Genomic DNA, 27,777 nt, shown 5'->3' on the forward strand with positions numbered 1-27,777 from the left:
ATGTTGAAACTAATGCATAATCTTTAAACTGATGTCACAGTAAAAGTGTCACCCAAAGAATATATGTTGAAAAAATATTCTCTTGTATGTTTTACTATGTGTGAACTGCATCTCCCATCATGCTCCACAAACTTAAAGATCACAGACCTCTAGAATACCACAACTTTAAAGGGAAACTCTAATTTCAAAACTGCTCTCATACATTCTTTTTACAAAAAGGACGCTTTTATTTTCATAAACATTTAGCTGCAGAACTTTACTTTGTAACTAATGAAGATCCACTCCCCCCCTCCTTTTTTCCCCCCAAGCGTTTCCTTATTAGTGCTGAACATTGTTTAGTCATATGTTTGTCCTAAAGAGGCATTGAGGACAAATCTCCAGTCCAATGTTTCAAATTGAGATGAATAATTTTATTTAGATTTAAGGATTTGTATAAAAAATATTTTAGGTTTGTATTTGAAATACGGGTTGCAATCTGTACCTACTAAAATAGTGACTTGCTATATGACTAAAATTCTCACCTGGCCTAGCTTAATAGTAGATATGGTTAGTGGGAGTTATATTCCACATATGCTGTTTAGCACTGGCTTATCACTCTGTCCCATCAGATGCATTTAACTTTTATTAGCATCATCCAGAATCTCACTGATAATTAGAGATATTGTAGTCCAGCAGCCCCTCCTCCCGTGAAAATCTCTGCTTTGCATCTTCTCAGAGGAATATGTGATCACATACGACTGTATTATCAGAGCTGAAAAGCAAATGTTTCAGGTTATGGTTTAGGGATGTAAGAAGTGGGTGGTACAAAACTATTAAAATAAAATAGAAATAATGCTTCAGACGGCAATAGCCATACATTGAGATATCTTGCCAATATCACACTTTGATGAATCTAAGCTATGGTTACTTGAGCGTCACAAGTTTAGCTGAACTCCGCTATGGATCAATCAATAATGTTTAATAGCCTGCTCTCCTCTTGTTACATAAATGCACATACTTATTCATGTTTTATGTTTAGTTAAGATAAATGTACGTTAAGCGACTCTCAAAATAATATAAAAATGAGGCATTGAAAATAATGTGGAAATGTATGCTATCGTTAACCCTAATCTGTGAAAATCCTGCATTTCCCTTTCTTTATTCTGTACCCTTCATCCGTGCCTTAATAAAAGAAAGATTGACAAAAAAAAAATAGAAATATGCATTTATTACCATATTTATATAATAACGCCCAGCATTGGTTTAACCGCTACTAAACCTAATGTCTACTGTGCTATTTAGCTTATTCAATTATTCCATCTAAATAAAGGTGTAAATTATCAGTGTATTTAATGGTAACTGGCATGGGTGTACATAGATTTGTGCATAATGCCATGCAATAACCCTGTATGACAATACTGATTATTATTTATACAATTTTACCAATTCAAGACACTGTAGAATGGAGTTCACAGTACATGCTTAGATCCAAATTCCAGGTATATATAACATTTAAAGGGATCCTATAGTGCTAAGAAAACAAACCCGTTTTCCTGGCACTGTAGGCTCCTGGATTGCCCTCCTCTCGTGCCCCCCCACTCCCGCGTGGCTGAAGGGGTTAAAAGCACTTTAGCCACTTACCTGAATCCAGTGCTGATGTCCCCAGTCAGCCGGCGGCCAAGACCTAGTGCGCACGCGCAGCAATGGCACCGCGCACATTAGACCTCCACTTTGGAAAGCATTATTCAATTATTGACGCTGGAGGTCCGTGAGGACGTCCGCGTCAGATAACGGACCAAAAGTCCATTTGACAGCCACAGAGGGCAAACTTAGAGCTGCAATGTAAACATTGCAGTTTATCTGGAACTGCAATGTTTTACATTGCAGCACTAAGTGCAAAAGGGGCTGAAGTGGTGTGGGTGTCTACAGTGTCCCTTTAATCTACAAATTTCCTTATTTTGCTAGCTCACTGTTTAACTCATTTACTTCACAGGAAGCAGAGCTATCAACCATACATGTGTGAACACCTAGATTCTAGATTTTAAGACCTATTTGTCATTTTTCTGTCTCCTCTTCAATAAAGCATTTGTTTTATTATAGCTTTATTTGTTGGAATTAGATAACCTGTGAAAATGTTACGTTTGTTTTATGCGTCTTTTTTTTTTTAACGTTTTTTTCCCCCTGTTCTATTCCAGATCCAATTAAAACTGCTCAAGGCTCTCTGTCGCTTAAGGCTTATCGTCTAACGCCCAAATTGATGGAAGTCTGTAAAGAAAAAGACTTTTCTGCTGAAGGGTATGTGTCTTGACATTGTGTGGATCTTGGCATGGTGAAGGTGTGATGTAAGCTGTGAGGTACGAGTTGCTCGCTAAAGTATGGTTGAAAGATTATGCAGAGGAGAATCACAGACGATCGCCATGTGAATTACTCTCTTTTTCCTCCAGTTTGCTATACATGCAAAATATAAACTATATGTTGAAAAATAATTCTTTAAACGCATGTCACAATAAAAGTATCACATTAAGAATGTAATGATAATGTTGGAATCTCTGTGCTATGAGAATTGAAGGTAAATATGTAGATCAGTTAGTACACTTTTTAAACATTGTTCAATGTATCTCAAATTAATGTAAAGAGGCTTTTAGGGAGAATATCCTTACCCCCCAGTTGGATTATGTCGTAAAATGTGTCTTGCGTGTCCTGTTTGCAGACTGAAAAAGGCAAACGTCGCTTTCGAGCACATGTTTGAAGAAGTCCCGATCGTCATTAAGAATTCACATCTCATCAATGTCCTGACCTGGGAGCTGGATAGGAAGGCTCCTATTACTGAAAAACACGAACTTCTCAGTCTATCTAGCAGGTGAGCACTTAATCAGCCTTCTGTTAAGAAAAGCTCTTACCACCTTTGTTAAAGTAAAATCCAGTTCTAAGTTTTATCTGCTAGGTACCGCTGTGGTAAATGATCAATTACCAAATTAATATGTATATTACACAAGGTTCGTCTACATAAAAAAGTATTTATTAGAAGGCAACACAATACTATAAATTTATCACATACACAGAGCCCAGACCCACGGAGCAACAACTCTTTTTAAATCTCTCTATCTATATAGTAATCCTCTTCCCCACTCGTTTGATCTCACCCACAGTTAGGCCTTCACATCTAGTAATGGCTCACTGCTACAAGTTCAACATCACATCCACTAAGAAAGAAAAGGATGCAACAGAGTGCAACATGGTTCACCATGCTAGCACATGGCGTCTGCACATCTGCTTTGCAGCACAGCCAAGAAGGAACAGAGAGGAATGGAGATAGTGGGGAGGTGGTTATCTCTTTACTGACTTGAAAAGGTATAGAATTACCCGATTACCAAATCAAAGGGTAAAGCTTATCCCCCTGTAAAAAAGGCATACATGAGCCTGGTCACCCTATAAGTTTGACAGAATGTCACCACAACCGCCATGTGATATTTTTCCAGAGGTAAAGTGGCAGCACCAGCACCTAGGTTGTTACCATGCCTCCCATCCTAGACATGTAGTCTGAAATATTAAAATGGAACCATTCCATTTAAAAGGCATCTAGACACAAGGCTCCTAGTGTCTGTTCTCAAACAGCCTCAGACATGTGCCTCACTTTTTATGTTTAGGTGATCAGTGGAGACTGGTTGAGATATTCCAGTTGTGGCTCCTACTGGTGATCCAGTGCCAGAGTCGAAGGATTACTCGGCAAGTTTCCTCTTGGCTTTTTTGGCATTTAAAAATAAAGATTGTAGTAAAATATATGAACCTACAGTTCAATTGTCAGTTTTTCAATCTTTCCTTAAAGGGCTTCTTCAACACTTTTTTGATTTAATTAGAATAATTCCCTATTAATATTATTCTTTCCGTCCCCCCAGAAAAGGAAGAGAGTTTGATAATAACTTTTGCTTATCTTTACCTGGCGATGCACGGCATGCCCCCATCTGAAGTCACAGGAGCCGCGCTGAGGTTCAATCAGATTCTCAGAGGACCCTTTGATTGGGGAAATTAATGGGCTCAGTGGGCATGCAAATGCTCTGAGCCCACAAGTGGGGTCAGAACAGCAGAGAGGATAGAAAAGTGGACGCTGTGGGCTAAATTCTGTGTGGGAGGGAAAGCAGACAAGGGAGACATGTAAAATATGCACATAATTGACATTAGTGGTTCCGGGCTGCGTAAGTAATGTGTGCTGGTGGTGCGAATAGCCCCTGGCTCAGAACTGCCAATATCTGGATGTGTTCCAGGCTTCTACCACCATGACCACTTAAAAAGCTGAAGTGGTTTTGTTGGTTGGAGAAATCCTTTAAGCCCAGTGCATTTCCTGCTTCATGTCATGTACCAGGCTCCCTTTTCCAACACAGCTCATTTTGGGTAGTATATTACAATAAATAAAAATACCACATACTCCTTCTCTGTGTCATACTGTTTGTACCAAACTGTGAGACAACAAAAAGGTGAAAGCAACAGGAAAAGCACAGACCATTCCCGTTACTACTGCAGGCCGGTCTGGGAGGGAACAATCGGCCACCTTATCTCATGCCTAGTGTGTGTAAGCTTGTTTAATACTCCACCAGTTATACTATTACAGAGTCGATTAACACCTTTGTTGTGAGACATCCCTGGTCATGCCTTCCATAAAAAGACATTTGTGATAGTGAATGGAGTAAATTTTGTTCTTGGAATTATGACACGGGTTGTGGCTTGGTCCTTGTTGACTTTGTTTTTTTCACTACTTAGAATTTTCTGCTTTGGACTAACTAAATATTTTGAGTTGATGTCCAGCACTGTCTCCAGCTGCAACAAGGCTGCATAGTTTTACCTTTCTGTTCTTTTTTTCCCTCTGTTAATAGATCGTCCCATCTATATTACAAAAATCCTTCTGTGTAGAAGTAAAAATTAATTTCTCATGTCGCCATTTCCTGAGCATGATATCTTATCACAAAGGCCTTCTAGACTTCACCTTATTAATTTATTTTCCCCCCAATCCTTGGCAAAATTACAGTGATCTACCTCAGAAGTACAGCCAGCTCTGCTGACAGCTACAAATGTGTTTCTTGATTCATGAAGCTTTTATACACTAACTCAACACTGGTATAAACCGATGGCTGTAGTTCAGCCTAGGGCAGGCTGCTACCATTTATTGCTTTGTGGTTATAGGGGAAAAAAAATATAATTCTGCCATTCGCTTGAAGACAAAGTCACAAGAAAAAGAAATCTAATTTCTTCCACTTAGTTCAATGTATATATTGTATTAAATAGTTGTTATGCAGCCATTCAAGAAGCACATTATATATCTTCTTATTGGCTCTGAAAACTTTAGATTGTTCTCATTTCCTGTGGAGCCCAGGAATGAAATGTACGGCAGAGCGAAGGGATATTCAGAACGAAGGTGTTACAGTTGAGCTGATCCAGTAACGATATAAAACAGAGCTAATATAATGTCATGCTACACGCTATAAACTCTTAATGTCTGGATCTGTGCATTATAGTTAATCGAGAACGTATGCTTGCTTCCCATACAGTATTTCTGGGGGAGGCTTTGAAAAAGCTTTTTCTGACCGTATGCATCTTTTGTTTGCTGTTATCCATTCATTTGCAGCCCTAGTACTTTAAAAGGTTAACCCACAGGACAGAATACATATTAGATTCTTTTATTGTATGTTTGTTCCCGGCTGCTACTACACCACCCCCCTCTCCCCCCCCTGCTTATACACTAACTGTAGCTTTAAAGATTTTAAAATACCCTCTAAGCAATTGTACAATTTATTGTAGTGGTAATAATGCAAGGAGTCTTTAAATGCGGTTCCTCCATTTTCCTATTTCACTTTTTTGAGTGGTTTGGTCCCTTGGCTTTTCTCATACCACCATCTAGCCACAACGGTTCACTTCTGCACTGCATATACAAGTCTTTCCATGTGATAAGTTATTAGTTCTGAGCTAAGCTGCCTCACAACTTATTGCCTTTCACAAACTTCTGCATGATGTCAACGATTGCTGCAATGTTCCCAGTTTTTAGCTAGCCAAGGGCTTATTGGACCACAATGAGCTGTTGTGGGTATGGTGCTCCTTGTTTCTTTAAGTCAACTTCCAGACGTTTAGAAAAATTCTAGGCTTCATGTCGTATTTTAAACTTGCACTGCCTTGAGCTGTAACATGCTTCTCTGGGCTAATAACCAAATCACTTGTGTTTTATGTGCACTGAGCCGAGGCAGTTAAATTAACATTCTCATCTGCTATGTAGAATTCATATATATTTTATTATTTGTAAAACACTCACAGATCCGACTGCTGTGTACAAACTGGGTAGCGTTCACATTTGTATCGTATTGACAGTGCGCAGAATGTTTGCTAGAGTAAATGTTTTTTTCTTTTTCTTTGGAGTCTAACATTTAGTATGTACTTTTATTCATATCTAAAGCAAAACCAGTCCTAGCTACACTATTTATAAACATATTCATTTATATAAATACATGTAGCCATGAGTTTCAGAATATAAAGGTACCTTCATACTGTGGTATACATATTCATGTACTAGCATATACAGCATATAGTTTACTTATGTATGTATCGCCTAGCGCAGGGGTCAGCAACCTATGGAAAATGTGCCGCTTTTGCATTACACTCAAGGCTGCCAGAAATGCAGACTCTGGCCCATAGGGAGACCCAGTGGGATTTCAGATATCTGCTAGTGCAAACCGAGCAGTGATTGCAGGTGGTGAGAGACAGTGTTCAATTTATATATTGCAGCACTTGGAGGAAGTGATCTCAGATAGTGATCTCGGATCACTTCCTCCAGCACTTTATAACGGAATCTGCACTGGAGTAGAGCAGCCCGCTTCTGCCCTTGACCTGTTCTGGCCTCCAAAATTATATTTGGAATCTAACAAAATGTAATGACCCCGCACAAAGAACTATGGGACTGAAGTTTTAGAGCATTAATTAACTGACCCTGCTTATTTTTATTTAGTTAAAATATTGCGTGTGCGTGTGTGTGTGCGTGTGTGTGTGCGTGCGTGCGTGCGTGCGCGCGCAAATGTAAAAATTTACATATGCACTATAGGTAGAACGGATGTCCAGCTTGTAATCCTGTTCCGGACCATTTTAATTCTAAACAAGTGGCTGCAGTTACAATGATTTAAACACATTTTATTACAGTAACAGTACTGAATGGTATATGAGGGGCTACCACGTTGTCCCCCGGCTATATCAGGGTTATTCACCATTGTGAGAATTTTCACGAGTTCAAAATGAATTTAACATCTAAGGCCAAAATAACTGAACTGATAAAACACCCAGTCAACTATGCTTCCAGTTTGACTATTCTGGCCTTAAATGTGAAATTCACTTTGAATTCTAGCAGCTCTCACTTGAGTGAAAACCCTGAATGCTGGTTGGGCATCATGGAAACATCTTGGATGCCAGTTAGGCATCACCTTTCTATAAAGTTCCCAAATAAATGCATTATGTACTATTTGTATTGCATCTTCATGACGTCCTCTGTGAGATGTGTTCATGCATAAATGCATAATTTGCTATCTGTGTCTGCATTTTGTTTGTACATACTCTGTTTGTCATGACTATCAGAGCTGACTTGGAAATGACAATGCAAGACACTACCTGCATTATAGATCTTATAAACAAACACGCAGGCATATGTTCTCTTTCTGCACGGTTTCCTTTCCGCGTGTGCATGTACTCGAGGGGCAATTAAGAGGTATTTGATCTTCCATAAAGTACAATGTATCTCCAGCGGAGAATGCATGAGATAAAGACATTTCCTAAATCAAAATTCCACGCACAAAGAAATATCCAAATAACACACAATGCCCAGGAAATGCCGAAAGAGACAAAAATGACGTTTAGATGTTTTTTTTTTTTTTTCTTAAAACAATTGTTACTAGAAATTTAGAGTGAAGTTGGTATTTTAGACCCAACAGTGAATCCATGTATTATGGGAAATTACAATGGCGGGCATCTGGAAGTATTGCAAACCACATAAACTAATGTATAGCAAAAATGGCATATAACACACACGTTATGTTTGTTCTAATATTGAGTTTGTTCCACAACAGCTGTAATGCCAGTGACTGTTCTGTGCTTATGCGGCAGTTGTGGAATGCAACACACCTAATCCAATTGATTTTCTCTCCAGACATAAAGGGACATATATACTCCATGCTGCTTGAGATTGATGGGAGTTACCCTCCCAGGCAACAATTGCAACATACAAATTCTGTCTGATAATCTCTTCAATTTCAGACTGCTATGGACATGTATGGCTCATTGTGTATAGGACTTTATTTGCTTTGAAGAAAAATAAGTAATTTTTACTATTGGTAAACGTAATTAGCACTTTTAAATAGATCTACATTCTGTTATATATATATATATATATATATAGTTATTTATTTCAGGTAATTGTGCGGTTGCAGGTTAAGCATTTATGGTATTACTATCGCATGCTGCTTTTATTTGAGCGCTATTTCTCTTTAATGGTTGCCCAATGTACATCAATGAACCCACATATTACACACTTTGCAGCAAGAAGAATCAGGATCACATAATATTCTGCAAATGTTAAAACTGATTTTTATTTTATTCAGCTTAAAACTTCACTGTGGCTTCCTTATCCCTTCCCAAATGTCCCCGGTATTAAGGTTAGCCCTATGGGCTGGCTGAGCTTGATGAGAACATAGCTGTTAAATCTCTGCAGAGTCACATATATAAACAGTGACCCCAGGACCTCATTATCATGTCTAGCGCTGTTTTTTGTTTTATGCACTTCAGGTATGTATTGTGAGGTTTATTTAGCAGACTGTGTAAAATGGAAACTCATTATGGTTGAGGAAATTTAAAATGAGAACAGACATTCTAATAGAGAATTCGAAGTCCAGTTAACTAAAACTCCATACTACATGTGCAGTTTCTTTTTTTATTGTATTAAAAACATGTTTTGTTCTGAATTGAACACAATATACTTTCATGAACAAATGCTCTTAAAATACAAGAAAGAATGACAAAACTGATCTGATTACATATTCGTGTATGTGTAACTCGCTCTCATGAAACACATTTGTTGTTTATCATCCTCTGATTTATTAACAAACGTTTCATGATTTTGTTTCTTTATTTTCTGACGTATATTACTTTAGAGGAAAAAAGTGTTTGGACACACTATTACGTTGTCTACGGAGTAATTGAATTGAGCAAAGGAAATTCATTATTGCACAAGATTCGTATGGCAATCAAATCCATTTTTATTGAAACCATATGGACATGTTTGCAGAAAAATGGTTTTCCTTTAAGTGGATTTTTTTTTTTTTTTATAAGCATGACACTAGTGTTAGGAGGACTAACCACAACTTAAGGAAGGCTGAGAATCATGGGAAATTTAGTTCATAATAATCTAGGTTGCCGGTTAGCCATTAGGTAGTGTAACTACTCTCCCATCCCTCTACAGGCAAAGTCTACATTTAATTTTCTTCCTTTCAATTTATTTGCAGCTCCTCGTGCTCTGCCCTAAGAAACATAATCTTGGTCAGACAGTGCTAACAATATGCCTTTATGGTCTCTTTCTCTAAACCTGGGCTGCCCAATAGGTCCCCAGATGTTGTAGAACTACAACTTATGGGATTTGTAGTTCTACAACAACTGGGGATCTACCTATTGGGCAGCCCTGCACTAAACGATGAGCTGAGAAAATTTAGGCCACAGTGGAAGGGTGAAAAAAATCTAATTTTGGAAATTTTTTCTTTTGTTTACATCTCTGATTTTTACTTGCCACAGCTAACAGTTGGTAAACCATAAAGACGCCAGATCTGTGGGAGTAAGCAGCTAATCAGTTGTCTCGAGGAGGAAGGGGGGGTCCAAATGAACTGTCTGCCAAAGGGGTTTTTTGTTTTGTTTTTTTACTGCCCCATTCAATTTTCAGTACTATTGCCACTGTGATTTTGTATACTATTGCCACTGTAACTTCTTTGCTACATGCAGCCATGATTGGCTTTCCCGTGAGGTTCTATAGTTCCTTTCACATGCTACTTGCCAACAAGTTCTAAAAACCACGTTTATAAAAGCAGAAGCATTTAATGCTTGAAAGGGTTAAAATAATATATATTGTGAGAAGGTGCAGCGTAATGTTTTATTGCAAGCAGGCATCTTCATAGCATTTACTGGTGTAGAATTTATTTGCGGTGAGCTTCCAAGTTAAATGTTCAACAAGCATTCTAAACAAATGATCTGGCATTGGTTAATTATTCTTCCAAAGAAACAGGGGAATATTTATATATATATAATTTTTTTTTCTTAATATGGATAGTTTTTTTTTTTTTTTTTTTGCAAAGTAAACACAATGATTGGCGCAGCCTGTTCCTTTTCATTGAAGAAACAGGGGGCGTGTCACACCATTGAAAATCTGTGGAAAAACTGCCTGCGCACTTGGATCATACTTATCAGTTACTTCATGTCTCGGAGCACATCTGTTTAAGTTATCTGTTTCTAGTTCCCCGTTTCCCCGGCGACCCAAGCAAACACTACATTACTGCAGTGCTGAACAATAAGTCCCTGTTTCAGCGTTTCTGTGCAGAATTCCCAGAGATTCACATAAAGTCCGCTCAAGCAACTCATTTTGTTTCAGTGTTTGGTGTCGTAAAAAGAGGAGAAAAGTGATCCAAGACTTCAGTACACATGGGGAATTTGAAGTCCCCGTTCTGGTCCTCTTGGCTTGTACCATGTCACTTTATCTTGACACACTGTACTGAAGTCAATGTTAGATTAAGCACGTTAGAAAACGAGTGAAAATGGCAAAAGCAGCAGCCCTAAAGCAAAATTCAAGTAGCAATGGGAATGCCAGATGTATTGTTCTGTGAACAGAGAATTTCTCCTATTCTCGATATACTACAGTTCCCATGATTCTCTGCATAGTCTGTACACGGCATGGATATTCATGTCTCTAAAGGCATATTATGGATGGCTGACAGTCGCAGGGATTGTAGTTGGGTAGCTATTCATATTTCAATAAATACAAATATGCAAAAAGTCCTGCGCTCAAACTCCTACTTCCTGGGAGGCAGCAATAACTATAGTACACATCAGCCCCAATAAATAGAATACAAACCAAAGAAAAGTTACTTGCGTACTATCCTAAATCCCTATGCACATTTAAATAATTGGAGGTTTTCAGTATCACTCTAATGGCCATTAAAGTGTAAGTTCACCTGCCACGTCAAGGCAAACCTCTCGTACTCGAACAATTCACCTTGCATGTTTCAGCTTCAGGTAAAAACGTCTGACACTAAATACAAAAACAAAAAAAAACCTTAATAGAGAACACATATGGGTTGAGTGGCAGCATTGTAAAATGGCTGTATAATACAAAAGCAAATAAAAATAAGTCCTGCGCTCAAACTCCCACTACTCCTGGGCGGCAGCAGTGACTATAGTACACATCAACCCCGTTATCCATTACAAATACCAATTTTTCCTTTCCAGTAAAACAGATGATAAATGCATAATTGTAGCAAACGTTCTGTGTTGACAATGATTCCAAAAGGTACTGTGATGCCCTTTGCCAGCATGGTACCAACTGTACAGAGTTTGTTCCAGTAAGACCAATAAGGGTTTTGAGAATGTTTCTGTGAACCCGTAGCAACATTAAAGTGACACACTGGGTATTCGTTATGGTATGTGAATGGTAAAAAAGGAAAATACAGTGTTCCATTCATCCACAGGTAAAGCCAACTGAAAGCTTTTCAGATACAATTTATGTTCCTTATCGGATTTTATTTACAGTTTGCTGTTACTTGAGAACCACTGAAAGACAACCAGCGGTTTGGTTGACAATTTTTTTGAAGTATTTCTTCATTGATTTGATGTTCAGCTGGGTGCTAAACAGTAGCCTCTCAGATATGCTTGTTTCACTCCATATAGTATCTAAAGAATCTAATCTATTTTTTAGTGGTCATTTTCATTGTGAAGTGCTGTTCACTGTAACTCTATTTGCGCGTTGGTACCGTATAGTGTACCGTTCATCTGAATGGCATTCATTACTCAAGTGGCTGACTGTAATTTACTTGCCTCCTCTTCTGTGATCACCCATCAGATAACTTTCAGGCATACTTACATTCTCTCTTATTACCTAGCAATCATCTGGAGAAGAGCCTTCAACTCCTCATGGACAGGGTGGATGAAATGAGCCAGGACATTGTAAAATTCAATACATACCTGAGGAACGCAAGCAAGCAAACACAACAGAAAAATCAGGTAGGTTTTACCATCTGGTAAAGTGCACATAGCAGGAGATGGGAGTCAGGTGCTGTTATTCATATCGTGAGGGAGACCGTAACTCATAGTTGTGTGAGAATGTCAAAGCACATCTTCTTCAAGAGGTTGACTGAACTATTATGGAGCCACTAAAGTCTGAAATGTTTCCTATTTTATTAGAGAAAACAGATTTCACAATTTTAGCAACACTTGGAAAATAACCTTTTCATCTATAAATAAATAGAGCATGTTATATCATAGTTTATCGGTGACGGACTGTATATGCCAGAATGCCTCATATTAGTAATAATATATTTATTTATTTTTGCATACTATGTGGTATTCAGGGATAGAAATGTTACTCGCTGTTCCCGAAGTAAGAGGTTCCTAATTTTATACATAATAGACTATTTGTCTTGCTGAAGGAGAATTCACCTAAATATGGTTAATTAAAACAAATCCATCCCAGAAAACATTGTGACATTGCTTCGGAGGCAAGCTGAAAAGCAGAATTAAGTGTGTTCTCCATGTTATCTACTGCAGAATATCGCTCACAAGAACATAATTTTATCGTATGAAACCAGAGGAAAAAAGTTCAGCGTTGCAGGCTTCATTTACTTCTAATTGCTTTGGCTTTGCTTCATTACAACATAGTTAATGTCCCCAGCGTCAATTAAATATATCCGTATTTGTGCTCAAGAGCAATTCATTTCAACTTGAAACATATTTGCATTTATTTATTTCTTTTACAAGAGTTTTTAAAGGAATCTACATATGTAACATATCCAACAGATCAAAGGAACTTGTCAGACGTTTATACTTGAATTACCTTTCGGTGTCCAGCTAAATAATTAGATTTTATCCAAGTCCTCAATGGCAATGATCAAGTCACTTTCCCTTTAGGCTAGGTACTTGATACAGTTTGTATATTTTTTTTTTAATCACAGAGCAATTTGATCATTGTTGGTGCTGTAGACCACCCAAGTCTTTCTAGCTGGGATTATTATTAGTCGAATGTTAAATGGGCGAAAACTGAAAGTTCTTACTACTGTGTGCTTTAGTAATGAAGACCAATGTTGCCAAACGGTTTGACCTATTACTTGTGGTTGGGCACTGTTCTGTGCCTTCTGACGGAAGCTCTCTCAGCTCTTAACTAAGCATGGTGATGCAGGGTTTAGCACTATGGCTGAGAGTGACCAGCGGACACACACAACCAATTAGCTGGCCCTCTACTGCAGGAGGCTCTCACTTCCTCCTTCGAGGAGGCAGAAGAGGCACCAGGCAGACCAAAGGTAAGAAGTCAAACCATTGCCAAGTTGTTTGACTACTAGCATTGGCGAGGAAGAGTGGGACCATGGCTTTCTGGTATAACCAATACAGCACACTACAGTGGTTATGGTGCTGGCTATGTTCTTTTTAAAGCTCTCCTTATGCTATTGGTTCAAATTAGATTGCTATGATTTTACTCCCACCAAATGCTAATTTTTGTGCAAATATGACCTTAGAAGGTACCCATGTCTGCTCCCACATTTGAGGGCTTTTACTTTCAGTAATGGATACCACTGAAAAGCGCTCTAATCACCAGAGGCACAAACCAGAAAGTTAAAATTAGTTTTGTGTACAGCAAAACTTAGCGTGTCTTACCAGAAAATAATTCCATAACCTATGTTTTGTGGTTTGGAAGGATAAAATATTGCAATGCACGAGACTTCAAGTAATAGGCTACCATCTGTGAAAAACCTCTGCATATGATACATAGAAGAGTGAAAATCAACATTAATACTTCGCTTCATTGACCAGGTGTTGATAAAGGTCCCATAGGTCCTCACACTAGTAATTTCTTCCTGCTAATTCCTGTCATAAGCACGTATATTTTATTGGCTCCTCCAATAAGATAGATTTAATTGAGCATGCAATAATCATTTATCTTTAAAAAAAAAAAAAAAATGCTAAAACCTTTTTTATGGCAGCCTGCAAAACATAGTAATGTTAAAATCGCTCCAGGAGCAGAAGAGTATATTTAAATCCTTGTTGAAGGTAATTAAAAGATCAAACTTAATTTTGTAAAAGGTGAAAGAACATTTTGCTGTTCTCAGCTGGAAGATGTGATCCGCACTGATTACCCTGTGCTGCTTATGCTTGTGCAACCATTTGCCTATAAGCATGTTTAAGATCTCCCCTCCTTCTGTGTAAAACACTTATGTTTCTGTCATACAGGTGAAATAAAGGAAACATCGTAATAACACTTTTTTATGCTTTATTCTTTAAATATTAAGTCTTCAGTATAGAATTGTAATTTAATCTGATTATTAATGGTTTCTAGTACCAGCAAAGGCGACAACAAGAAAACATTCAGCGTCAAAGTCGTGGAGAGCCACCGCTACCTGAAGAAGATGTTAGCAAAATGTTTAAGCCTCCTTCACAACCGCCAAGAATGGATTCACTTCTGATTGCAGGTAGGATTACCAGCAGACTAATACCAGTTCCTTATCAATCAGCAGTATGTGTTCTTTTCACTTTCACCCATACACAAAGTGCCATGAGCACAAATTATTTAAACAATGGAGATCTTGTGAAGAAGCTGATATACTTACAGTTCAGTGTCTACGCCACATAGTAGATGAGATCCAGCGCACTCACTCATACACTAAACAGCAACTTCAAAGCTCACAGATTTTAATTTTTTAAGGCACCTAATCTTGGCAAAACCAATGGAAGTTTAGTTACAGTATATGGCCTGCCACAATGTCAATGTACCCCATTTGTGCCGTGTCCTCTAAAAACCTAATGTCTGCTCGTATGAGATTCATTGGGTTTATTTATAGTAACCCTTTGAAAGCCGCAGGGTTAGAGGGGCCCTACAGTGTGAGTAATACAGCTTTGTGTTCTTAACGCTATAATGTTAATGTAATGTATTCAGGGTTGTGATGTATGCATACATTATAATACATATATTATAATGCATTCAAATAAGAGCTGTGCACTATTAATTTGCACAAGGAGGCAGTGCTTCCCCATTTTTCTCTACTGCAATATTTAATATTTTCCTTTGGTATACAGTGAGAATGATTATCAGACTCCTGAGACCCTGTACCAAATCTTGATTACATTTTTTGTCCTAATTGCAACTTAATTGTATATAATGGTTAGGGAAGGTATGCAGAATCATATGTAAGGCAGGCTTCTGCAATAGACAGAGCATAATATTTTTCAATACACTAATTCATTCAGCTAATGCTCTTTCAGTTCGCCAGACAGACAATGGTGAATACTGATTATTGCTCTATTATTTACTCTTCCTTCATGGAAGGAATCCAGGGTGAAAATATGCTATTTATTAGGCCCATATCCTCCCTCAAGCTTCAGTTATTATGGCTAAATAAGAAGAGCATTTAGGTACGCAAATGAAATTGCTTACACATGATCCTCTGTAAGGTCCGCGATTCATTTTCTACTTGGATAGCTGCTGTGCTATGATTCGAATTGTTCAGGGAGGATTTCTTATTTTTTTTAATTTTTTTGACAATTTATATTCAGCGACAATAAATATAAAACAGATTTCAACTGCAGAGACTTTCTTACCCAGACATTTACAAGGTATAACAAAAAGCACAATTATATACCACACATTTCATGTACCTGAGAGACCCAGCAATGCACTGGGAGGGAAATAAAAACAATTACTTTCCTGTAATTACATTTTGCATTTACATCCCGGGCTCCATAATGGAACGTACAGCACAGCCGTGACCTTTTTGACACTGTTAGTACAGATGGTATTATTCTGATCTCTCATTGCTAAATGCTCAGGCTTTGTATATAGATTTCTTGTTTTTGTTTTTAAAAATAAAAACTAACACCTTGATTCCTAAGTGGTGTGCTGTAATCTAACACTGGGTGTAGATAAGTACATGATCTTTTTTTTTTTTTTAAATATTAAAACTACAGGAGAAGATTAATTCTAATTAATTGACTTTTTTAATTTACTTTTTGTTTTCAAACCTTTTTTTTAATTTCTTGGCTCTCTCATTATCCTTTTATTTGTCCTGTACTCTGTAATGTACCATTTGCTAGAAGGTTTGCGTAGTCTATGCATATAAAGACTTTACATAGAATTATTACTAGGAAACTATTATAATAAATTACTATTCCAACGTTTGCTCTTTATGTAGAACCCATGAAGGGACACTTGAGGATCTGAACTCAAAGTGGACATAATGGCTGGAGTCCCCTGGTGCCATTCTTTCACTTAGTGTTATACCCTTTTTGATGTTTAAACTAATGCTGACAGAGGCCCCAGCAGCACATGCCCTCTGTGCTTCTTGGGCCAAGGAGGAAGCCTTGGCAGAGTATGCCAGCTGGTCTATTTGAGCCTATTAGAGTACCTATTGCTGGTATAAAGTGGTATGGCTAGAAGACTGTGTGTAATCTCCTTTGCCATACCTCCAGTAGTAACAATACGCATGAGCATTTGTAGATTCGTCCTGCATAGAACCACTGTCCCTTTGTTTTTAAAAATAAAAAAGTAAAAAAATACATCAAATAGAAAGAGGTTCTAAGCTACTCAAATGAATCAACACATTTCCTATTTAATACTGAATGGAGAAACGGTACCGGTGGACTCATGGCAATCAATTCAGTGAGATGAAATGGTCATACTGCCTACAGTGTCCCACAAATACTGCAATCACCTCATGATACACTCCTAAAAATGTCTTAACTTCATGTAATATTGTGTTTTAATTGTTTATTTCTGAAGGAAACACTCAGTTCTGCACACAATAAACTGCATATACTGCTTCTCGTAGCACCATGTTTAACCGGATGTTGAAACCAAGATTTTGTCAACACTTTTAATTTGAGAAATGTTTTCTTTCCTCACAGGTCAAATTAACACTTATATCCAGAACATCAAGGAATTCACCTCTCAAAATATGGGAAAACTATTCATGGCAGAAGCACTGCAAAATCAAGCCAACTGAATCCATTGTAGAAGCATTTTTTTAAGATTAAAGAAATAAATTATGAGAGATGTCATGAGAAATCATACGAATTCTAGAAAATAAAATGTTAACATCCTCTTCTTAGATTTTGTTTTGATTACTTTCTGCAGTTTATGTATTGTTACAATTCACTTGTAGTGAAGATTCACACACATTTTTCTCACATGTATAAGTTGTCAAAGAAGGCCATATAAAGATTTACCAAGTGACTAGTACCATATCTAAACCAAAACAATTTTTTTTTTTTTTTAAACGGTACTGTCATTCCTATCAGCTGTATGTGGAAGTCCTTTAGAATTTGATATTCCAAGTGGAATTTGTAGATCTAAGGATCATCTAAACAATTTTAAATTGTTTTATCCAGTTCTATTTCTAGCATTACTCATTTCACTCTGTGGTAGACTTTTGGTAACGTTTGTGATTCTTTATCGGTTTGATCACAAGTAAAACAGCGTAATGTATGATGCCTGTAACGGCACCCCGTGTAGGTGAAGGGGTTAACGCCACCAAAGCTGCTCTTTCTCCTGGATGCGAAGTCGGCTACCGAACACTCCTAAGCGCCGAACAGGAATCATATGAATTATCCCCCCCCCCAAGTACGAGACGAGGCGCTGTGTTGAGGGTCAAGCAGGATCTGTTTAATGGGGGCTACATGTCAGCCTTTTATGCAGGTCTTCCAGCAAGGGACACTCCCATAGGGACCTGGGAAGACACAGTTTTACAGTAACCAATCATGTACGAGTACAGAATGCAAACACTCCCACACAAACAGTACAACTCCTCTCTACCCTGGAGCTAATTGGGTTAAGTGCTTGAAGTAACTCAATATCCCATTTTACAATAATAGTAAAAACACATTTCCTAATATACCGAACAGAACCCCCACACTCAACATATCCCCAGATAGCTTAGCTCTGAGTGCTCAATATAACAAAACGGCGCATATAGTCAAATCGCCATGGAGTTAAAGTTTATACATTTTGTGTTCGACGAAACGAATGAGCTCCATGGGTTTACTATAATGTATAGTTCCGTTTGTGTATTGTCAATTTACCGAGTTGCACGGCGTTCGTATGAATTGGAACAAAGCGATGGATGGTTGGTAATCTCAGCGGTGTTCGAGGGAAACGGTGTCCGAAATTAGTTCTGTGTGTTTGTCGATGAACACCGCTGGGCGTTTGACTGTCCAAGATGGCCGCCGCCCCCACGTGTTCGTTCATACGAACGACGACCACCCAGCCGACCGTTCGGAAGGTGTCTGGGGTTAACCAGAATGTTAATAAGGACAGAAAGGTTAACGAGCAGCACACTTCCCTGCTAGGTGGCCTGCTATTCGGTAGTTCATTTGTCTTTTGACAAATGCAAACAGGAAACATACGAACAAACAGATGAAATGGGTTTTAAATAATAATCCAGAGGCAGGGAGATGCCCAGTAAGAGTGACTTCTGATTATATAGGTCAAACTCAAAATCATTGTATTGGTGTAGCTACATTACAATTTTTAGTAAACAAATAGCATTGCATTGAGAGTACAAGAAATAGACTTTGCATTAAATAAATGAATAAAGGAAAGAGAAACTTTATTTGATAGGTCCACCTATAATAAGTGGACCTTGGGTATGTGTGACACTCCAATATACCAAATATAGATCTTAATTTTTGTATCAACTAGTTCCAAGTTGAATTTGAAATTCTCATTCTCAGTTAACAGAAAAGCAAGTATATATGCAATACTATTAATCATGAATAAAACGAAAATAAGATGAACTAATGCGACTGCCAACGTGGAAGCAAATGTATTTTGAAGCTTGGATTTCATAGGAAACAAGTTTTCCACATACCATTTTTCTAGGTACACATTTCAAATTAACTTGTGCAGCAAAATCATGTCACAATGGATCATATCTGAATCTATTACACATACCACAATCCCTTAGTCAACATTTTCATCATAGATCATGTCAAAGTGACCTTTTTGCTATCTCTTAAATAACACCACATTAATTATCTTATCTGACATGTATTCCTAAGTACAGACATAGTAATGTTTTAAGTAGCTTCCATTTTAGATGGATGTCTTGCTTTTCAATAAATCTCACCTAGGGGGGATGGTTTTTCCATTTTAAGTAGTTACATCTGTCTGGTGTACATCCCTAAATAAGATTAAGTTGATACATATATTGCTCCGTATACATACATGTGAGTATTAATTCAGTTCATGGGTGCACTCTTAATTTTCTAACATACCATAGACTGCATTAGTGTCCGCACCTGTGCGGCCAGCAGCTGCAAAGGTTGCTATTTTTTTTTCTTCTTATAAAACGCTAAGTTGACATTACATTTACATATTGAACTATGCGACATGGGCCAGGTGGATCTTTACTGCTTTGAAACCCAACTCTTCTCTATATTCCTCTTTTAGGATTCTAATTGGTTGTTTGTATACAGCATTGCACTTTTATCCTGAGAATCATACTTACATTAGAGAAGCCTACAGCTTACAAATAACTAAATAAGTAACGACATAGTGTGCCAAATGTATTTACAAATTTAAGGCATTTTTTTCCCCAATATAAGCTAAAAATATATTAAATGAAAAATTTCCTGTGTATCTGCACATTGACATGCACAAAGTGTGGTTGATCATGCTTAGGCCAACTTGAGTTCATAGCTCTTGGTGTCTTGTTTGTTAATCATTCGTCTGCCTTTGTCATATCCCATTATTCCCGATACAGTTGATCCTAAACTCAACATGTCAGAGATGTACAATGTGGTTGTTGGCCTTGCTGGTTTTGTGATCAAAACAAAAATACAGAAACTAATGGAAAGGCAGCGAAATAGACGAGTCCTTATCAAAACGCAAGGCTACTTGCTTTTCTCTAAATGGTTATTTGCTAGAAAATAAAATGCATTTTTAATTTATTGTGTGCAGTAAGTACATGCACATTTATGACTATGAAGGCTTTTAGCTATTTTGCTCTTATTGTATTTACGCAATATGAATTATTCCATAACGGAGCAATCAGAGTAACCAACACTGTTGGCTTTTTATTTATGTTAAATAACTGATCTATATCATATCCCCAACTGCATTTTTATCTGCAGAGATGGTATAACTTTATCACCATGAATAATGGATGGAGCAAATGTGACTCACAAGCCCTTCCCGTGCATACTTGGGCATTGCATAGAACTCAAAACCAGGATAAAATTGTTAAATGAAGTCTATTTTATACGTTATTGTGCTATTTGGAGTAGACGTGTAGTGCAACTACATGTAACCAAGAATCAAAGACCTTCTCATATCTTCTTGATAGCCTTATTTTGTACTTTACATTGCAGTCATCTATATCTGCTGCTCCCCCAGACATTCTCACCTCTCCTTGTAGCACCTCTTAGCCAGGCTCCCATTTTTCATTTCTAGCACTCCTACTCTTATCTTCTCTACCATCATCTACAGCACCATCACAAACCTACACAATCTAAATTAGTAATTGCTGATTTTTTTTAAAGAAATATTTTGGACCATGCACTTTTAAAGGGGCACTCTAGTTGCCAGAACAACTACAGTGTATTGTATTTGTTCTTGTATCATTAGTCCCTTCAGGCTTTTTCCAGTAAAACAGTCTTTTCTGAGAAAAGGCAGTGTTTACATTACAGCCTAGGGATACAGCCAGTGGCCACATCAGATGGCTACTAGAGGTGCTGACATTCAGTGTCTCCATCCTCTGCATGGAGTCACTGAACTTGCCTCATAGAGATGCATTGATTCAATGCATCTCTGAGGACATGCTGATTGGCCTAAGCTGTGTTTCTGATGTCAGCCAAGGAGGCAGAGCCAACAGCAGCAGACTGGAATAAAGGTAATATTACTATATTTGGGAGGGCTAGATTGTGTTTTTAACACTACTGGGTCAGGAATACATGTCCTGACCCTATAGTGTTCCTTTAAATTATGACCGTTTTGCCAGATGCACATTTTCACATTGTATCAGCCTCACCTGAGAGGTATGCATGCTTCTGGCTAAATTACCTTGCTAATTCTAATTACATACCAGATGAGAGCACCAGTTTTAATGCAGAGATTTATTTTTGGTGGGGGTATGTAAGAATTGCATTCAGCCTTTCTCAGCACATAAGTCATTGTTGGTGTCACTCCCGGAGGAGGCTTGAGGCACACCAGTTATAAACCACCGGTCTAGAAATTTTCAGTCTTCCCTCTTTTCCATATAAACAATATTTTATCCCAATACTGCGACTTCCTGTATGACTGCGCGTTTCTCTTTGCTGGAGACTGTAGCACAAACCACTCTTCTATAAAGCGAACATAAATTTAAGGAAGGGAGTGGACTTTGCCGGTTTTGTCTCAAATAGTAATATGTATTTGCACTTGCCCTCCAGGCCAAATGCTGCCAGCACTCACCTGCCAGGTGGGGTCCAGGTAAGAGGTCAAATCGCTGGATTGACTACGTACAATTGAACCACAACTACTCAATCCTGTTGTAGTGGTTATAGTGCTAGGAGTGTTCCTTAATAACACATTTGTGAAGAAAATTCAAGTAACAAATTAAATGCTCTCACTTGCCACATTTTCTATTTTGCCTTAAGTCCCCCCCCCCCCCTTTACTTTAGTCCTATTGTTTACAGAATTTATGGTCAATACACATAATCCATTTTTTCTCTGAACAAATCATACTCCATCTTTGCATATTATGTCTTTGCATCACAATTTAAGAGTGTATCGATAGGACACCTTGAGCCAGGATGGCATCATTATGTACATACCTACAAATCGTCCATATTAACTCTGGAAGCTCTGGGTAGTGCAACGGATTACTCTTTCTATCCAAATGTCCCTACATGTGAAGGAACACAACACGTGTTGCCATTAGTGTTTGTCCAAAACAGAGATCTGTCTTTCGACTTTGGCACTGGAGCAACCGAATAGTATTTAATGGGGAGGGAACCCAAAATATAAATTTCACTGGATTTACATGAACCTTCCACTTAACTGTGTTTAAAATCAGTTTATTAAAAAACAAATACAAAACTGAACTTTAGAAATAATGTAATTTATTGCAAAGCACATGCGGAAGTCTTGGTGCAGTGATTTACATCTTTCATAATATACTAAGATGATTGCACATCAAGCCGTCTCTTATCGGCAGTGTGCAGTAAGTAAGGGGAAATCAATTCCATACTTTAACATGTGTGGGAACGCCAGGAACTTGTTAACTAGATGCAGCAAAGCTGATTGATTAGCAGTTTCCTGGTGAGCGCTCGGCTGGATGAATTGCTTTCAACATTAATGGATAAATGCTGCCTGGCTTGCAAATGTCTGACACATTTCATCAGTTTTACTGCATGAATCAATGTCTCCCCTCTCTCCATATATTTACAGTCCCACCTATGAAGCAAGTCCATCTGTCTCGAGTAGAAAACAACCACACCCTGCATCTTGTACCTTTTATGATTATGCAAACTGCTGGGTGTGGTTGTTGTACATATGAACTGATTGCGCATTCAAGAAAACTAATTTGTGTAGAGACCGTTTCCTGTAAATGACTTGTTGGGATCTATGGGGTGTCTCATACAATAGAAGATGCATTGAGTTTTTTTTTTTTTTTCTCTTTTAGACATTCCAGAGTCACATGTAAGTACCCATGTGAAAATATAACAAAATATATTCTTTTCCACATATGTGTAGTAATACAGTTCTGTGTGTTGTACGTCTTAATGATTGTTAAAAAAACAAAAAAAAACTTATGGTGCCTCAGGGTTTTGGGCAGCATCTTACCATAAGGGTTTAAACCTTTGACAAACTCTTTAATCCAAAAGTTGCAAAGATGGAGCCTGCCAACTCACCCCTGGTCTTCTGGGAAAATCAGAGCCTTCAAGGAGGAATGACTGGCCTCCTGTGATAGGTTGAGAGAATAAATGGTGATAATGGTATGTCTTTCTCAAACAGTTTTCTGAAGGAGAAGATCATGATAGGTTAAGAGCGTCAGCTGAATATCTGAACATACACAATCTAGGTTAATATAGCTGAATTGAAAAAAAAAATACAAAAAAAATTCTGTTATACTTGGCTATAGTCACAGCTGGGATAAAGTAGCCTGAATTTTGCCATTCTAATATTAATTTGCTACAGTTCAGTGTATTTGTGAATAACCCATCTTCTATCGCTTTCTAACTCTGACTGTTCAAACATTTCCAGTTTGAGAACCGAAATTGAAAAATTCTATACACTATTATATCTACACATCTTACAATTTAATATATACAGGCAGCACAACTGGCAATCTCTCATCCTTTTGGGGCACATTGCTCTTTACGTCAACCCGGCTTCCCCTTAGAAGGACACTACAGGCACCCAGCTTTGTATTTTTACACTATAGAATCCCTTTAATTGTAAACTTTAGAATTTGTAAACCCTTTGCTCAGAGCAAATAAATATCAATAATAAAATATTATATATTTGGCACATGAGAGATCTGTTATGGCGTTGACCGTGGTATGTAAAGGGAGGGGTGAGCTAGAACAAGATGGCTACTTATAGTAAGTGTATACATGCCATGGTAAGTGACTTATGGTGGGATATCATACAATGTATGTCGAAGGAGAGCCTAATAACTGGGAATTGGGGAGTCGAAGAGCTATATCCTGGTGATCAGATGAATGGTAGCAACAAATGGAACCAAGAGAAACAATGGAAATCTGCTGTGGAGATTTCCTGAGTGTCACATTGTCCGTGGATCCATGCCTATGCTTGTGGTGTGCCTGTAAAACCACCTATGGTCCATTTGGAGGGATCTGGACATGTGGTATATCGATATATATCGATACCTGCATGGTTCTTGGGATGTCTCCCAACCACATCGGTGGAATATTATTTGATAGAATGACATTTCTGAAGAAAGTCAAGAGTCTGACAGAATTATATATATTCATTTTTTTCTTGACAAAATAGTTTATGAGGGAAGGTTTTAGGCTTAGACTTAAGGTAGTGTTGAGTTTTGAGTTCAGTGTCACAGATCTTTATTTCGCAGTAAACTTTTTGTCTTTAACATTACAGCGAGGTATTATAGATTTGGGGTTAGAATTTAATTTTATACTTAAAAATTACATGTGCAGACCTTATTTTATCAATTTCACTATATAAGTTGATCATTGTCCAAAACGGGGGTTAATAATTTAATTAGTTAGTTAATAATTTGAGTTTAGGTTTTGAATTTTTGAATTTTTAGTTTAGCAGTAGTGGTCAGTATTCAATTGTAGATAAATGTAATTCTACAATATCTAACTCTACAACATTGCATTCTATCAGTTCGGACACTGTAATGGGTGTACAGCTTATCTCCACTTGTACTTAAAAACTTTACTTGACACTTAATGCCAGCCCTTTATACAGAAAGTCAAAGTTGGAATACATTGGGCATCTGCTTTGTGCAACAATATCCTATATTCTGTCCAGCAGTTTGTCTGTGTGAAGTGATGAGTTTGTTTTATGAGCATTCTTTAATTTAGGACATTAGGTGATCATTGGAGATTCTCTGAAGCAGAAGTTTCATAAAATATAAATTTTTGTTTATGTAAATATCACCTCTTCCTCGGTATGCTATTTGTGCTGTTAAACTGTTGTTGAGCTTTAAATTTAAAAACCATGAATGAGCTTGTCAAACAAGGCCAAGAAGCTATCACCCGGGTTTAATTTGTTCATTTTCTCAGAGAATGCTTGTCGTGGAAAATTACATTTAAAAAAAAAAAAAAATTTTTTTTACACATGACAGTCATTTTCTTTGTTCTATATTATTTTCTAACAAACTCCATTAAACATAAATAAATAAATAAATAAAAATAAACTAAAAAAAAATAAAAGTTTTAGTTGCTGTACAGCTGGCAGACCGGTTACTGAGATCATCGGATGCTATTTTTTCTCAAAAAAAGTATCTCATTAGTTGGAAACTTCACCAGCTATGTCATTAAAGCACGTACTCACTCTACTTGCTGCCCTCTTATTACATTGTTTGAGCTTTGGGGGGTGGGGGTCGGTGTGATTTCTACCGTAGGAAACAAAAAAAAAACACAATAACACTACAACCTCTGTCTTCTCTATAAACAAGATGCCAAATACAAACAAAAACAATTTCAGATATGAGAAAAGTAATTAGGTGTTCTGCTTTTCATTTTACGGAGAGCTCAACTGCATCTTCAAAGTCAACTTTTGAGAGGGAAGACATGATATCTGAATCCTAAAAATAATTGCACTACATTCCTACAGTGTGACTAATAAAATTGTGAAGTATTGGGTTAGGACGGGGGCTTTTAGAATACTTTGCACATCTAATTGATTCCGCTCTTTGCATTCATGCATTTTTTAAAATGTATTTATCCTATTCACTTGAAACAAAGCTCAGTTTATTTTTCGAATGTCATAACATTCCGATCTTTCTACAAACATCTACTTAATAAGATTCTTTAGGTAAGTTGCTACGTTGTAAAAGAGCATGCTCAACCCTTTGCCAATAAATGCGGAAATATTTGTATTCGTCCACGGAGCAGAAGATAGATATTCAAGATCGTATTTCTGCTGAGTTGAAAAACCAGGTTCTCTATTCTTGCCCTCTAAGCAGTTACTCAACAGAAGGTTGCTGTGAGATAGCAGGAAGTCAAGACTGCAAAGCAAATAGGCTTTCTCAAGTATACAGGAAAGCAATTATGTAAATTTAGGTTTAATATAGGTTACACCTGCTGCTAAAGATACCTTATTTTCTGTAGCTGTGGTATCACATGCGGGCTAGCCCTTCTATGCCATCTGCGTGGCCCTTTGATGTTTGTTTGTTTTTTTGCCATGTGGTTACCTTATACAGGTGGTACTTACTTTCCTACTAACCTTTTTACCGACTGCTTGGAGATATGATCAGCCCACTAGTGTAGGGGAATTGCACCAAACATAGATTTGAGGGATTCCCCACGCTAGTGAGCTGGTCTATGTTCAGGGGAATTCTCCGAACATACACCTGCTCTCTAGCACATGTGAGACTTTGTTGTCTCACTGGTAAGGCATCCTCGCTTACAGACCTAGTCGTAGGAACGGAACTCGGTCGGTAAGCGAGGAGGTCCCACATTACACATTAAGTTAAATTGCTGAGATTGCTGAGATATGTTTTCTTCAAGAGAACTACCCAATATATAAGGTTAGATCCTACTAAAGGGAAAACAAAATTCCTATTGGATGGATTACATGATAAAATAATTTACCTGGCTAATTATGCATATGCAAAACTGCATATTTGTGTGTGGGGGCAGAGAAACAAAGATTCCATTGTGCTCTAGAAATATTACAGGTTTATTATTCCCATAGGGGTGGGGGATGCTTCCAAGGAAATGGCGCCAGGACCCTGACTAAACCTTGGGCCATAAGCAGCTACCAAATGTTGTCTTATGGTTAATCCTGCTCCGGTGAGAGGTCATGAAGCCTATCTCCACCTCCGAGTCTTTTATTTCCAAAATAATTCCTTACAAATCCTTTTTTCATAGAACTTAGTCGTATAGTTAAAAAAAAAACTTCAAAAAAAATCATGAAAACAGATTTTACTCATTTCTTTATTCTTTTTTTTTTTTTTACTATAAAAAGGATCACCTTGACTCAAATTTTTTTTTTTTTTTTTTTTTTATCATGTCCAATGCTCGGGTATCATTCAACACACAATAAATGGAAAAGTATTCTGAGCAAGTAAGTCTATTTGACAATGTTACTTTTCCAAAGTATTTTTTTTTTTTTACAAGCTGTTTAAGAGACAGGTGGTTTAATAAATAATTTTGCCTTAGAGCAGTGTCCATCAAATAATGCAATTCCTTTTGCAGATGCTTTAAAAGCAGGGCACATGGTAAGCAAACTGCCCAATAATCGTCTTGACGTCCAAAATACAGTTAAAACTTCAATCATACATAGTGAAGAATTTCTGACAGTGCGATGTCAGCCTCTGCAATCAGTTAACCAATCTGAGTCTGCTATTTGATTCTCGTCTATTATACTTGCACAAGTCCCATAAAACAGACAGTGCATTACTATTGAAAACAAGAACACATTCATTACAGTTGCAGTGAGGAGGAAAAAAAGACTAGTTTACAGAATGCACTTTACACCACAAAATACTGATTAAACTGTCAGAGCAGTGTAAGAATAAAATATTACTACACCGATATTGCAAGAGTAATAGATTCTTAAAACAAAAAGAAAAAAAAGAAAAAACACAGCGTGATAGTTGAAATACTTACTTCGCTGACCTCATTTAAAATTTAGGCTCTAAATCCAGGCACTGTTCTCAAATATCAATCTTTCTAGATAGAGAACAATGTAATATCTCTGATTCTTTAAATTAGTTCTAGTGGATATTATTAAATCTGGTCAAGTTCATTAATCTGCCAGTCCCTTCCCGCCTGTATACTTCGGAATAGTTCTTTTATAGAAGACTCGTGCCTCGCAAGAAGAGATGATGTTAGAAACGTTTTATT

General features: G+C 37.5%; 1 protein-coding gene across 1 annotated transcript in view; it reads left to right on the forward strand.

The window, feature by feature from the left end:
• Nucleotides 1–17,336, forward strand: part of EIF3H (eukaryotic translation initiation factor 3 subunit H) — an 85,537-nt gene extending 68,201 nt beyond the window's left edge. Inside the window, exons 4-8 of the mRNA XM_063451125.1 lie at nucleotides 2,175–2,274; nucleotides 2,690–2,839; nucleotides 12,135–12,255; nucleotides 14,579–14,711; nucleotides 17,140–17,336. Of these exons, the coding sequence (XP_063307195.1) occupies nucleotides 2,175–2,274; nucleotides 2,690–2,839; nucleotides 12,135–12,255; nucleotides 14,579–14,711; nucleotides 17,140–17,237 (602 nt within the window). The 3' untranslated portion in view covers nucleotides 17,238–17,336. The remainder of the gene's footprint in view (nucleotides 1–2,174; nucleotides 2,275–2,689; nucleotides 2,840–12,134; nucleotides 12,256–14,578; nucleotides 14,712–17,139) is intronic.
• The last annotated feature ends 10,441 nt before the right edge of the window (nucleotides 17,337–27,777 follow it).

The sequence above is a fragment of the Pelobates fuscus genome, chromosome 4 (genome assembly GCF_036172605.1).
Source record: "Pelobates fuscus isolate aPelFus1 chromosome 4, aPelFus1.pri, whole genome shotgun sequence".
In the NCBI taxonomy this organism is placed as follows: Eukaryota; Metazoa; Chordata; class Amphibia; order Anura; family Pelobatidae; genus Pelobates; species Pelobates fuscus.